The sequence below is a fragment of the Dromiciops gliroides genome, chromosome 2 (assembly GCF_019393635.1).
Source record: "Dromiciops gliroides isolate mDroGli1 chromosome 2, mDroGli1.pri, whole genome shotgun sequence".
NCBI lineage: Eukaryota > Metazoa > Chordata > Mammalia > Microbiotheria > Microbiotheriidae > Dromiciops > Dromiciops gliroides.
In genome coordinates, this window is record NC_057862.1 from 284,263,511 (window position 1) to 284,278,748 (window position 15,238).

Sequence of the window (15,238 nt, forward strand, 5' to 3'; positions counted from 1 at the left end):
TGATTTTTCAGACAAATAAAAATAGATAGAGCATTTGTTAAGCAATTACTATGTGCCAGGCACTGTTCTACATGCCAAGAATACAAATACAAGCCAAAAAGAAAGCAAGCCCCTGGCCTCAAGGAGCTTATGTTCTAATGGGAGAAGACAACACATAAAAGGGAGCTGAAAAACAAGAGGAGGAAGGAAACTCCCTCTACCAATGCAGGCTGACCCTACCTATGAAATACATAATCTTAAAGAGTTGTCTAGGGGCAGCTAGGTGGCACAGTGGATAGAGCACCAGCCCTGGCTTCAGGAGGAACTGAGTTCAAATCTGGCCTCAGACACTTTACACTTACTAGTTGTGTGACCCTGGGCAAGTCAGTTAGCCCCAACTGCCTCATCAAAAAAAAAGAGTTGTCGGATAGAGCACTGGCCCTGGAGTCAGGAGGCCCTGAGTTCAAATCCAGCCTCAGACACTTAACAGTTACTATCTGTGTGACCCTGGGGGCAAGTCACTTAACCCCAACTGCCTCATCCAAAAAAAAAAAAAAAAAGAGTTGTCTAAAGCACTAAAGGATTAAGTGATGTGCCCTGTGTCATGCAGCCAATACATGTTGTTAGAGGCTGATCATGAACCAAGCTCTCTATCCATTAAGCTACAACTCTCCTAAATATCTTACACTTCCTTCAGTTCTTTCCTGGACCATCACTCCTACACAGGCTATGTGCTCCTCCCTTGATAATCCTGATCCCTTAATGTAGCAATTCAACTCTACACAGCCCCTATTCTAAAATTCCTTGATACCCCAAATTGCTGCTCACATCTTGAGCTCTAACTCATGAATTTCCCATCCCATGAATTCTCCAGTTATTTCTGTTTTGCTGGACAGAGTTGGGAAAAGCCCTGGAGGGGAGGAAGGGGTTTATGACTAGATACACTACAAATTTATGCTTTCCAATTAGAACTTGGCATCATTGAAATAAGGAAATCCTTTTACTTCTCCTTAAATGAATTCCTATCTCACTAACAATTGTTTCACATCTTCTCTCGTCAAGATCCTCTTCTCCTAGTCTTCTCGGATGAGGACCTCAACTGATAATTTATGGAGAAAATCAGGGACATTTACTGAGAAATCACTTTTCTTCATCTCAAATCCCCTTCACATCATCCCTAATTATCTCACACTTTACACCAGTCTTTGAAGAAGTGGCCCTTTTCCCCACCAAGACCAACCTTGGTACATATACGTTTGATCCCATCTCCTCCCATCTTCTATAGCACAATTATCATCTCCTCTCTCTCACTAATCTTCAATCTCTTCCTTTCTACTAGAGCTCCTTCCCTGCTTCCTAAATAAACATTCACATTTTCTCCATCCTTTGAAATACTCTCACTTAATCCTACCATCCCCTCTGTTAAAGGCTAAAATTCTAGCTAGTCTGTCTAAAATATCTAATGAGTGGTCGCCAATAAATTACAAGCTTTAGCAAGAGTTAGACTTTTAAACATTTATTAAGGAGAATAAGAATTTGGTAATGAGAGAAAGGCTTACATTCATCTATCTATTAAAGGGAGAGCACATTTCTAGCTCCCCTCTCCGCCAGAGTCCTCAGGAAAGAGCCCCAGTCAGAGCGCCAGGCTCCCCCTTCTTCCTCCCGCAAGCAAATGTCACTTCCTAACGCCAAAGAAAAGATGCATGGTCTTGCCCTCAAAGACCTTCACCTCATGGGTGGAGCTCTACTACAGTAAGTCTCCAGCAGGTGGCGTCATTCCAATACCTATTATCCTATAGCTCTCTTCCCTTTCCCAATCCAATTCTTGGGGGAAATTGTCTACCTTCAGTATTTCCACTTTCTCAGACTTCCACAATCTCATTTCCAACTTCATCATTCAACTGAAACTGCTTTCTTAAAGGTCATAAACAATCTCTTAACTGCAAAATATAATAGCCTTTTCTCAATCCTCATCATTCTTGATCTAATTGCAGAATTTTAAACAGCTAACCATTTTCTCCTAGATATTCTCTCTTCTCTGGGTTTGTATTACATTACTCTTTCATAGTTTTCTTCCTGTCTGTCTAAACAGTCTTCCATCTCCTTTGTTGATTCATTACCCCTATCACATCACTATGTGGAGGTATAACCAAAGGCTCTCACTGAGCTCTCTTCTCTTTTCTCTCCATAGTCTCACTTTGTAATCTCATCAGTGCAGAGTCTGAGATAGAGAGAGAGAGAGAGAGAGAGAGAGAGAGAGAGAGAGAGAGAGAGAGAGAGATATCCAGTCCTAGTCTCTCTCCTGAGCTGCAGTTCTGTCTTACAAACTATTTATTGGACATTTTGAACTGAATGTCCCATAGGCGAATCAAATTCAATATGTCTAAGACTCAACCTGTTAACCCCACCTTCCCCCTGCTCCCTAAACCTACCCTTCTTCCAAATGTTCCTATTTGTGTTAGAGACACCACTATCCTTCCAGTCATTCAGGTTCACAACCTCAGTATCAACTTGAACTCACTCTGATTAACCCTACATTATCTAATAAGTTGCTAAATCGTGTCATTTTTATTTCTACAACATCTCTCAGATATAGCCCCCTTCTCCATTCACACAGCTAAACACCTTAGTAAAGGCTCTCATCACTTCTCATTTCTTCTTGCCCAACGCATTCTGGATAAGCTTCCTTGCTTCAAGTCTCTCCCTACTCCAATTCATCTTCTACAAAGTCACAAAGACTAGCTTTAGTGGCCTATCTTGCTGGTTCGCACAAACAAAACTTCATCTCTCATCTCTGTGTTTTGGCACAGGCAGGTAATACACAGACCACTAGTGAAATGCTCTGCCACCAAAACCCTGTCACCTAGAATTCCTAGTTTCCCCCCCAAGACTCAGCTCAAGTACCACCTTCTGCAGAGGACCTTTCCTGATCCCTCCAGATATTAAGACTTTTCTAAGTAAGGTTAACTTGTATATGACTTGTATAAACTTATGTTTGTGTTGTTTTTCCCATTTAAAATGTAAGCTACTTCAGGGCAGATGCTACTTTGTTTTATCTAAATCCCCAGCACTTAGTACAGGGCCTGACACATGTAACTGTGCTCTCTGCCAAGAAAAACCAAGCTCACCTCTTCTCCCCAAAATGCAACATTTTTCATTATCAACTTTAAAAAATCATTTGTTATAAGACTGGGAAGTGGGGTGGGGAGAGTACTGCATATCATAATATTTGAAGGTTTACTAATTGTTTAGTACCACTAAACACTGTAATGGAAGAGAGAGTGAAAAAATAGAAGTTGTATTCCTCCATCCATTTAGAAGATAACAATTTATATAAGGCTATAAAATATAAACCATACTTCATAAATATTTAACAATAATTATATTATCTCACATTTATGTAATGATAGTTACATCATACTTACAATGACCCTAATTCAAGGTAGGTGGTACAGTTTTTGTCTCCATTTTTCAGATGAGGAAACTAAGGATCAGAGTTTTAGTGACTTATGTGAGGTCACATGGCTATTGAGTTTTCTGACACTAAAACAAGAACTCTTTCTATTGCAAAGAAATATAAGATTATGTGCCCAAATGAGTGGCATGGACATTTATAAGTAAGTACTACTGTTTAGAGAAGTATAGAGTAAAGAGTACTTAATGTGAACTCAACAAATCGAAGATGGCTAGAGTTAGATGGTTAATAAATGTTTGTTAAATTAAGAAGGATCTTAGCTTTGGATAAAAGGATGGGGAGAGGGAATTCTAAAAGAGGGGAATAGTTTTCCAAGCTTCGAGTTCAGACTGATCATCATAATATTGTCTTAAGTATATGAAGACTCAGCTAGCTTCTGAGAGACAGTAAAGGTGTATCAAACATCTAAGTTCAGTGTTCTTTTCCACCATCTATGGATATTTAGTTTAACCAGGATGTAAATTTCTTTAGTGTCTTTCAGAGTTCTAAGTCTCCCCTAACATCTCTGGTCCCATGCTATCAAGCCTCAAAGTATTTAATTTTAATGAAAATTAACAATAACTGAAGAACCACCTATTGAAAACTCATGGCCCCTATTTCCATGCCTTTAAACTTCTGACTACTGTAATAACTTTATGACCAAGATGGGAATTAGTGTATCTGTGTCACCATCCAATGACAAAAGAGGTTTGGTATATGATAATAAACTACAGTCTAAATGAGAGAAGTATTTCTAAAGTTTCTACTGACATCTCTTATTGGTATTACCAGGTCCGCAGTGCTTTGCACATAGTGTTTATAAGTGCTTTTTCATTTATTCATTCATTTACCCAGAATATTCTGAAGTCAAATTTGAACTCAGGTCCTCCTGAATCCAGGGCCGGTTGCTTTATCCACTGTGCCACCTAGCTGCCCCCACCCCAGATATATTTTTGCCAAAAATGCACACAAAATAAGGGTAGGGAGTATAGGGGAGAGAGATGTTACTGAAGGACCATAAAACATATGCAACATACTTTAAAGTTCTTACCACAATCATTTCTGAAGGCTCTAGTACAATACAATCACATCCTCTTTTTCCTCCAAACTGTTTGCCAAAACTGTGGAAACAGAAAAAACAAGTTCTTTTACTAATATGGGATGGTGAGAAAAACAATGTAGTAAAAAGACTACAATTATAGAGTACCATCTGTTAAATACCTTTTTTTTTAAAAGCTGGTCCCCATTAGTGACATGTAAAGTACCTAAGTCTCAGTACTTCCTATATCTTACAATTTACAGTTAATTAAGGAAAATATAATACTGAGTAATAATTGACATAGAGCTTTTAAATTTACAAAACACTTTACAGACATTATCCCCTTTAATTTTTTTCCCCCTTGATTCTACTCATATTATATTAGCTTCTGGTTTCTAGGAGATCCATCAACTTTAGTCCTTTTATGCTAACAAGGGATTCCAGGGATGGGAGTATTTTATGTTGATCCAGATCTAACTTATACAGTTAATCTTCTAAACTACTGTCTCTACTACCCTGAATGGAGAGCATGCTTATTTTTTTGATCTTTTACTCATGACATTTTTTATACCAATGTCACTTCCCAACAACCAAGTCAGTTAATTAGTCAACACACTTACCATGCGTCAGGCACTGTGGTATGTGCTAGAGATACAAAGAAAGGCAAAAAAACAAGTCCCTGCCTTCAATATACATTCTCACAGTAGAGGCGTGTAAATGACTATGAATCTATAGGATAGTCATATACATATATGCATACACATAAACAGACACAGAATACATGAAGGTAATCTAAAAGGAGAAAGTACTGGAAATAAGACAGGTTGGAAAAAACCTCTTAAAGAAGGTGGGATTTGAAACTTGAGGATACCAGGGAAGCCAGGAGGTGAAAGTTGAGAAGGGAGAGAAATCTTCCTGGGAAGTAATCAAAGAAAAGGCAAAGTGAAAGGAAATAAGAGTGTCATGTTCAAGTACTAGGAGTAAGATATAAGAAGACTGGAAAAATAGGAATGGATCCAAGTCATAAAGAGCTTTAAATAACAGAGGCGTTTATATTTGATTGTAGAGTTAATATGAGTGCCACTGGAGATCATGGGCTTGACATCAAGGTCAGACTTATACCTTAGAAAAATAAGTCAAGTAAAGTAGGCCAAAACTCAAGACAGGAAAATCATTTAGAAGGTTATTGCAGTAGTATAGAGAAGAGGAAAAGAGGATCTGAATTGTGGCTTTATAAACAGAGAAAAGGGGGTAAATATAGGAGGATTCTTCGAAGGTAGGAATGACAAAATTTGGCAGTGGACTGGAAATGTGGTGTAAGTGAAAGTAAAGAGTGGAAGATGATACTGAGGTGAGGATGACACTCATTCTGAATGACTGGAAGGATAGTGGAACCCTTGACAAAAATAAGTTCAGAAGGGAGAGGGTGTGAGAGGAAAGAAAATGAGTTCTATTTTAGACATGATGATGTTGACATGTCTACAGGACATTCAGTTCAAGATATCCAAAAGGCAGCTGGAGATAGGTGATTTAGCTCAGCAGAGAGACCAGACTGACTATATAGATGTGAACAGATATATAGACATTTTAAGCATCTGCACTAAGATGATAAATGAACTTGTGGGAGCTGATGAGATCACCAAGTGAGATAATATAGGAAAAAAGAGAAGGAGGTCAAGGATAGAGCCCTTACAGGACATTTGTGGTTAGTGGCCATGGTATGGATGAAGAACCAAGTTCTTCAAGTTCTGAAGGAGACTGATGAAGACAGATCTGACAAGAAGGAAACCCAGGAAAGAATTAATGTCATGAACTACACATGTATAACTTATACTTAATTGCTTAAGTTCTTAAGGTAAGGTGGAGAGGGAGGGAAGAAGAGAATTTGGAACACAAAGTTTTAAAAATTCATGTTAAAATTTGTTTTTACATGTAATTTGGAAAAAAGTAAAATTCTAAATAATTTTTTTAAAAGAAGCAAAAAAAAATAAAAAAGAATAACATCATGAAAACCTAGTGCAGAAAGAATATCCAGGAGAATGAGATCAACAGTGTCAAATGCTATAAATATTTACTACAAACAGGTCAAAGAGAATCAGGATTGACAAAAGGCAATTAGATTTTTGCAGTTAAGAAATTGCTGATGACTTTGCAGAGTGCAATTTCAGTCAAATGATGAAGTCAATAGCTTGAATGAAAAGAGAGAGAAAGAAAGAGAAAGAGGATGTGTTACGGTCTCAATCCTAGATGGCTTTCTCAGAAAGTTTAGCCATGAAGGGCAAGAAAGCTATAACACAGTGAGGTACAAGCAGAGTAATTGTTGTCTGGACAATGAATGCAATGTTCCACACCTGTGGTCCACTATCTCTCAACCAAGAGAAGAGAAACAAGCACACTTCCCACTTTAATTTCCAAAACTATGGTGTGTATCTGAATTTGGCCAATGTAGAAATAATGTAGTATAAAAAGAGCAAGCATTACAAATACAGTCTCAAAATACAGACTGGCCTAACAACCATTTTGCTCTAGGTCAGTTTCTTAACATTTTAGGGGTCACTGCCTCTTTGGCAATATGGTGAAACCCATGGAACCCTTCTCACAATAATATTTTTAAATGCATAAAATAAAATACATAGGATTACAAAAAGAAACCAATTATACTGAAATGCAAAATCTTTTTTAAAATGTTCACAATCCCAAGATTAAAAACCCCTACTCTAGTTTTAAACAGGTAAATATAATGCCATCAGAAATATAAATATAAACTACAGTCTGTTAAGCATCTTCCATGACAGATGCTAAAGAACTGTCTCTTTTTTTTAATATAAATAAAAGTATCACAAAAACTAAGTAAAACAGTTTTATTATAATAGAGGTTATTTGAACTGAAATCACTGCTATAACAACTCATAACATACCTTTGAGGAGCAAAAATTACAGAGTCGTTCATAAATACAGATCCAGAAAGAAGAATATACCAACATCTGGCAATGGTTTCAGGGCTATAAAAAAGAAATATTTAGTCACATGTGTTTAGTCTTAATACTAGTTGAATTCAAACCTTATGCACATCATTAAAGGTCTTCATCAATAATGGCTCTCAGTATAATGATTTAGAGGAAATTTTAAATTTCTAATCAAATGAGATACGCTACTCAGATTTCTTCAGTATCTAGATTTAGCACAAATGTCAAAACTGTTCAACACTACATTTAACTGATAGGGTTCATCAAGTTATCTGACTAAAGCACTTTGGACACAGCCTAAAGGTCACATATTCCATTTCTATGTGGGATACTTAACTTCACAGAAACAAAACTCTGTTACTAGTCTAATTACAAAAGAAACCAGAAGAAAGCATGTGAAGAGTCATGTCATTTCATAATATTACAAAACAAATAAAAATAAAGATGCTTTTAAATGTCTTACTGATGATGGTCTAAGCATTTCTAGATCCAAAATACAGTATTAAATGTGTGTGTGTGTGTGTGTGTGTGTGTGTGTGTGTGTGTGTGTGTGTATTCCCAGTCCTCAAATACTTAGCATTTGTATATATAGGCACTATTTTAAAATCGTGATATTTAGCAACAGTCTAAATACAGGTATGCCAATGTCATTAAAATGGAGACCATGCTATAATAGTTCACCAACCCTAAATTAGGTAGCTGAAAAATTCTATTCATCTAGGTATTAATTTTTTGTTTATCTGGTTTTCCTTTGGCAACTGGTACCAATCTGCTAAAATGTAGACCTAAAAGTAAACATGCTTTTATTATTTTAAATAATTCATAAAGGACCAAAACATAATCAATCAATCCTGGTTGTTAGCAGTTTTTGTTCCATAACAAAGGATACCAAAGGTAAAATTCAATAACAAAACATAAAAGCCACTTTTTTTTTATCCAAGTTAGTAACACTTACCAAAAAAGAATTTGATTGCCATTATATCTTTCATATCTTGCTCTTGCAGATATTAACCTGATACACAAAGATATAAGTTAAATCTTATTTTAAGGAACTATGAATCAAGTTACATAGCTTAAAGGAGCACCTTTGACAAAAACTGAATTAACACTAAGAAGTTTTATTGGATCCAATCAGTATGAAACTCATCATCTATTCAAAGTAGCACTTTTAGATATATTTTTAAAATCATATTGTTATAGAATATATTACTAATTTTTTGATATTAAATTCAGTTTATCCATTTATCACCAAAACACAAAGTACAGCTTAGGCTATACATTTTAAAAACATTACTACTTCAAGTCACTCAAGCTCTTTCCCCATGCTGGGCTGTTAACTGACACATGGCAACAATTTAATAATTTCCATTATCCAGCAGAAAATTTAAAACCCCCTATATCTAGAGCATTAATTAGAGCAAAAGACACTAACGCCAGGGTGAGAAATCTTTAAGAATATCAGGGTTGTTTAGAGATAAAGAAGGTCTGCTCTGGAAGTCAGAATCAGCTAGCCAGGAAAAGAAAAAATAGGCCAATCGGCCACAAGCAGACAAGAAAAATAAACGGAGAGAAATGAAAATGGTAGCACCAGTATGGAGGTAACAAAACCACAATAAGATAAATGAAACCAGGATACAATCTGGGTCCACATCTAGAATACTGAGTCACCATTTACATAATACTCAATCCCAAAGAACACAGATAATAAAATATAATAGAATCAAAGGATCATAAGATCATAGACTAATAGTTAGAAGGAACCTTATAGGTTGCACAGATTTTTTTTTTAAATGATGAAACTGAAGCTTAGAGAAGTTAAGTAGCCCAAGGTCACCAACTGGGACAGTCAGAATTCCCACTCGGGGGCAGCTAGGTGGCACAGTGGATAAAGCACTGACCCTAGATTCTGAAGGACCTGAGTTCAAATCTGAACTCAGATACTTGACTTACTAGCTGTATGACCCTGGGCAAGTCACTTAACACTCATTGCTTGCCCCCCCCCCCCAATAAAGCCTTTCTCAGAATTCCCACTCAGGTCCTCTGACTCCATGTTTAGCAGGGCATATTCAGCACTCTTACAGATATGAAATTTCAGACCAGATTACTCAGCCACCAAGAGTGGCCTAAGACTATTCATTCCCCCTAACATAAGTTTATATGCACTCAGGGAATTCACACCAATTTTAACATTAAGCTAAATAAAAAATAAGCTCCAAATCTGCTCAAGTCTCTCCCCCTCACCAATCCATCTTCCACATAGCTGCCAAAGTAATTTTCCTTAAGCACAGTTCTGACAGTAAACTCCACTGCCTCCCAGGTGACTCTAGGATCACGTACAAACTTGTCTATTTGGTTCTTAAAGCCCTTCACCACTGGCCCCAATGTATCTTCCCAGCCTCACTGTACATAGCCTTGTCTCTGTTATTCAAACAAACTCTGCATGATTTCAAACTAGCCATCTTCCACACGCAGCATGTACAGCACACACTCCACTCCCTTCTTACCAATGTCTCAGACAATCATTTCTTTCTGCCTTCTACATGAACTCTTCCCGTATTCTCCCTTCTCCAATTACTTTTTATTTAATTACATTGTAATTATTTTGTATTCTTTCTACACATATTTATTCTGTATAAACTTATATATTGACATACTGTCTCCCCCAAAAGAATATAAGCTTCAAGATGGTAAGAGTGATCATAATTATCTCTTCCACATGGCATGGAACCCCCACAATCTGGAAAATCCATGTAAAATGTTTTAGTCCTCCCTTCATCCCAGAGAAGTATGATGCTTTTTATTCTTCTTTTATGGGGTTTTTACAGTACCTTACTGTAAAATGTGGGTTACGTATTTGGTCATAGGTACTATGTTGTCTGCTGGCCTTCATGTATTGTCTGCAGCTTCTGCGAAACTCCAAAAAAAATTCCCATTTAATTTCTTAGGCTGACCTGTGATATATCGAAACCAGGATGGGCAAAGTCGTGATGTAGAAGAGATAACTATAATTTTTCTTTGCATCCCCAGGGCCTAGCCCAGTTGCCTGTTATATAGTAGGTGTTTAATAAATGCTTATTGATCAACTAATGTCCCTTGTAAACAAGAGGCTCAGAGAGTAACATAGCAAAGCATAGTACCCAGCTTCTTAAACTGTGTGTCCTCATATGAGGTCATGTAACTGAAAGGGAGAGGGTTTGCAAAAAATTCGCCAACAGTAAAGGTTATGTATATTTATTTTATATACCTATATACCCAGAGTCGAGTAAAAATTTCTTAGGCAAAAAGGGGTCACGAGTGGAAAAAGTTTAAGAAGCCCTGGCATAGTAGATAGGATTCTAGACTTAAGAGTGAGGAAGACCTGGGTTCAGATTCAGCCTCCAATACTTCACAGAATTATAAATTTGGAGCTTTAAGAGACCAGAGGAACCATTTAGTCTCTGAAAGACCAGGGTCCTCCTTCCCTTATCCTGCATTAGTCTAGTTCTTTTCCTAAAAGCCAAAGAAACTAAGATTTGATTGGCAAAGGAGGCTACGGCTCAAGTTATGTAGCTGTTGGTACAGCTTCCTAAGAGTTTCAAGCTGTATTGATATGGTTTCATATTCACCTAAGGCTATAAACAGACCTACCTCTATCAGGTACAGGCCCTTCAGACTTGGCAGGCACCATACCCTGGCTTGCTGACCATAATGGTTTCCACACGGAGGTGGGGGAAGACCACATCCTATCTCCTAGTTGAGTATCCTTTCTAAGCTATGGCTATGTAAACCTTTTGTTAAACGCTGAATGACGTAACAGTATTTCACTTCATTCCAATATGAGACATAAACTACCAGGAAACTAGCTTGAATCAGGCCTAGCCACTCAGCAGTACAATCTTTTCATTTACATATAAAGAAACTAAGACCTACAGAAAAAAAGCAATTAGCCCAGGATCACACAAGTAACAAGTGGCAAAGATGAAATCTGAACCCAGGTTCTCCACTCCAAATCCAGCATTCTTTCCACTCATGGCTGGGTGACCTTTGGCAAGTCACTTCATCTCTGTCTTTGTTTCCTCATCTGTAAAATGGGGATAACTATAGTACCCACCACTTTTGTGAGGCTAAAGTGAATTAATGTATGTAAAAAGCTTTACAAAATTTAAAGTGCTGTATCCGTATTAGTTCTAGTAAATAAGTCAAGATACAAACTCAGGTTCCTGCTAATCCCAACTACAACACTTAGACTTATACCAAACTCTGCAATCTTAGTAAAACTTTTCTTTTCAAAAGCCCTTCCCATAACTCCCTACTAAATATCATTAGCAAGCAACCTGAACTAACACCCCTTTTCCCAACCAAAAATAAATTCATGAGTTTTCAAAAATGTCGTATGGAAAAAGGCTTAAAAATACAAATGAAGTATCACTGCCTTAAATTTCACTGCTCAATTTTTTCAGGTGTAAAGGGGTCTAGTGATGCCTGCCTGCCTCGGGAGTAAGAGAAATATGGGGCAGACAGTAGTAGATTGTAAACCCTGGTTGGCGGGGCCTATATCATTTTTCATCTCTATTCTCAGTGACTTACACAGAACAGGCACTGAACTGAGCTAAGATCTATATCTGTCTCCAGCATCAAGTAGCTGAATGACCCTGGGGAAGAACAGTATCTTGGTGCAGTGAAAAAACTGTGTTCTCTGGAATCAGAGGACCTGCACCTGGGCTTAAGTACTTATCTGTGAGACCTTGGGAATGTCATTCAACTTCTCTAAACCTCAATCTTCCCATCTGTATAATGAGAAGACTGAATTAGATGACCTTAGTTACCTTTTAGTTATAATCTATGATTTAAAATCACTGAACCTTTCTGAGCCTGGGCCTCCTCTTTAAAATAATAATTTTCTTGCCCAACGCCTAAAATCCTTGTGCCATTCAATCGTTGTTCAGTCTTGTCCAACTCTTCATGATCCCATTTGGAGTTTTCTTAGCAAAAAAAACCTGGAGTGGTTTGACATTTCCTTCTCCAGTTCATGTGACAGATGAGGAAACTGAGGCAAACAGGGTTAAGTGACTTGCCCAGGGTTACACAGCTAGTGTCTGAGGTTACATCTGAAATCAGGTCTTCCTGACTCTGGGCCCAGCACTCTATTCACAGCACCACTTAGCCACCCTGACCTGGAAATGCCAAGGAATGGAAATAATGATGATTCTCCTGCCCAACATCCAAAATCCTCGTGGAAATAAATAAATCAAAAGAGACACATCACCTTCAAAATTATAGAGTAGCATCGAAATATATTGTCATTATCCATCCCCTCTATTAGTCACAGTCTAGGATGAGGCTTACAATTATAATTGAGGAGGCCCCTTACATCCTTCAGATCTACAACATATCACTAGATTAAACCATGCTTTTAAAAAATACCAAATGACTATTACAAGATAAACATGATTTTAAAAAATATCTGTTAAAATGAATTATTCATAATAGTGAATTTCATAACTATAATAAGACCAACTTAGTTGGGGGTTTTGAAATATTTCCACTATTATGGATTTTTTATGTAACAATATTTAATCTGTACTAGTTAAGTCCTGTCTGTGATGAAAATCACTAAAGGGAAAACAGCTTTTTTTGGGGGGGAGGGGAGGCAATTGGGGTTAAGTGACTTGCTGACTTGCCCAGGGTCACACAACTAGTTAAGTGTTAAGTGTCTGAGGCCGGATTTGAACTCAGGTCCTCCTGACTCCAGGGCCAGTGCTCTATCCACTGTGACACCTAGCTGCCCCTTGGGAAAACAGCTTTTTATTCCTACTAATGACTCATATTTTTTTCCTTATGCTGAGGTATTTGTTGGCTACTATTTACCTTAGCTGATGTTCCCTGAGATTTGATAAAATCTCCATCCCGTGAAGATAAGAATAAATAGTATTTAAATCCTGCAGAGAGAAAAAAAGATATTTTAGGTTTTCATTCAAATACAAAATTTCTAAGTACAATGAGGGCCTTCCCCACCCTTTGTCCCCCTGTCCCCACATTAATTTGGACTTTAGATTTCTGACAATCTCAATCATCCAGGACATTGTTGTGAAACTTTCAGTTAACTGAAACAGATCTTTGAAGAGCACTGAGTTTGGAATCAAAAAAGACCTGAATTCAGATACAATTGGAAACACTTATTAACTGTGTGACCCTGGACAAGTTATTTAACCTGTCTAGATTCAGTTTCCTCAACTGTAAAATGGGCTAACAGCACCAACCTTCTACAGTTGTTATAAAGATCAAATAAGATAGCATTTGTAAAATGATTAGCCCAGTGCCTGGAATATAATAGGCACTATATAAATGTTTATTCCCTCCCTTTGAAATTGCTGTCACAAAGCTCATCAATTTTACTACTCAACAAGGGAGGCAAAGAAAACAACCAGGGCAGTTGGTGGCAAACAGAAGAGATGGTTGGGATTTGACCCACCCCCACCCACCCCACCCCTGCCCCAAATGGAAGCTCTAAGATGAGTTTTTTGCTCCACCCTCTAGCTTTCTAATCAAGAGCAACAGAAGCAACTGAGGGTATTGATGAGATGTGAGTAACAACTAAAGCAATCTCCATGATGGATATGAATGTGATGCTATGAAAATCCACTGAGGGAAAGAGAAATTCAGGAAGAGGGAAGGGAAAGAATTCATGAAGGAAGCACCATCTGAGATGACCCTGAAAGTTGGCTGGTATTTTAATAGGTAGAGATTGGGAAAAGGAGGCAAAGAAATCTTTGACTCTCTCTCACTGAGTTGATTACCAAGTCCTATTATTTCTATCTCAATATCCTTTCTATTAGTCTCCTTACCATCCACATTAAAACCAACCTGGTTCAGGCCTTCATTACTTCTCTTTTGAAGTATTATATTAGCCTCTAACTGATCTCCTTTGCCTCCAGTTTCTTCTCTCTCAAACCCATGCTTCTCACACCTTCCAAAGTAATTTTCCTAACACTTGGGAACAAACACATCACTTTAATATCCAAAATCCTTCAGTGGTTCCTAATTTCCAACTACATACTCCTAATCTTTTCATTGAAGACATTCCAGATTGGGGTTCTCCTTTACCTTTCCAGCTTCATCTCATCTTATTCTTCATGAATGTTATCCTACTGACTGCCCTCTCTCACTTAGGGTGCATTTGCATAGGCCTACAACGTCCCCATACACATTTCTAAAACTACCAGACATTTCAACATATTGAAATCCTTCTCTCTCCATCACACAGCTCAATGGCTTTACTTTAAATAATTCCAAGTAAGATGGGACCTCAGAGGCCATCTAATATGATGTCCTCACTTTACAGATACAAAAACTGAGTCTCAAAGGAGTAAAGTGACTTGCTTAAGGTCATGAATGTGGTAGACATCAGTGAACTCAAGGTCCTCTGATGCCAAAGTAGGTGCTTTTTCCAACAAGAAGTGATTCCTTTCTGTTCTTGAATCTCTGCAGTTCTGCCTCATTTCAACACCACAAAACAAGATTCCCTGGGGTTCCTTCCCCTTCCCAGGTTCCTTTTGTGTGTTGTCTTCACCCATTATATTGTAAGCTCCTTGAGGGAAGAGACTTTCTCTGTTTTTCTTATTTGTATACCCAATGCATAACATAGTGCCTGGCATCACAGAATACATAAAATATTTGGGAGTCCACAGACCAAGACAGACAAGGAATTATATGTAGGTTGGCATAAATGCACTCCAACTCAGATTCTGAGTTTGGGTTTTTCATATATAATAAATTACCATCATTAAAAATGATAAGAAAAGAGAATGTGCTGGTTAGAGA

At 37.6% G+C, this 15,238-nt stretch overlaps 1 protein-coding gene across 10 annotated transcripts in view; it reads right to left on the bottom strand.

Moving 5' to 3' along the window:
• Window positions 1-15,238, bottom strand: part of RAPGEF6 (Rap guanine nucleotide exchange factor 6) — a 210,147-nt gene that overhangs the window by 163,568 nt on the left and 31,341 nt on the right. For all 10 annotated transcript variants that reach the window (XM_043990166.1, XM_043990162.1, XM_043990171.1 and 7 more), the window contains exons 2-5: window positions 13,286-13,356; window positions 8,394-8,450; window positions 7,391-7,474; window positions 4,485-4,554 (exon numbers count right to left, since the gene is read on the bottom strand). In XM_043990166.1, coding sequence (XP_043846101.1) covers window positions 4,485-4,554; window positions 7,391-7,474; window positions 8,394-8,450; window positions 13,286-13,356 — 282 coding nt within the window. The remainder of the gene's footprint in view (window positions 1-4,484; window positions 4,555-7,390; window positions 7,475-8,393; window positions 8,451-13,285; window positions 13,357-15,238) is intronic.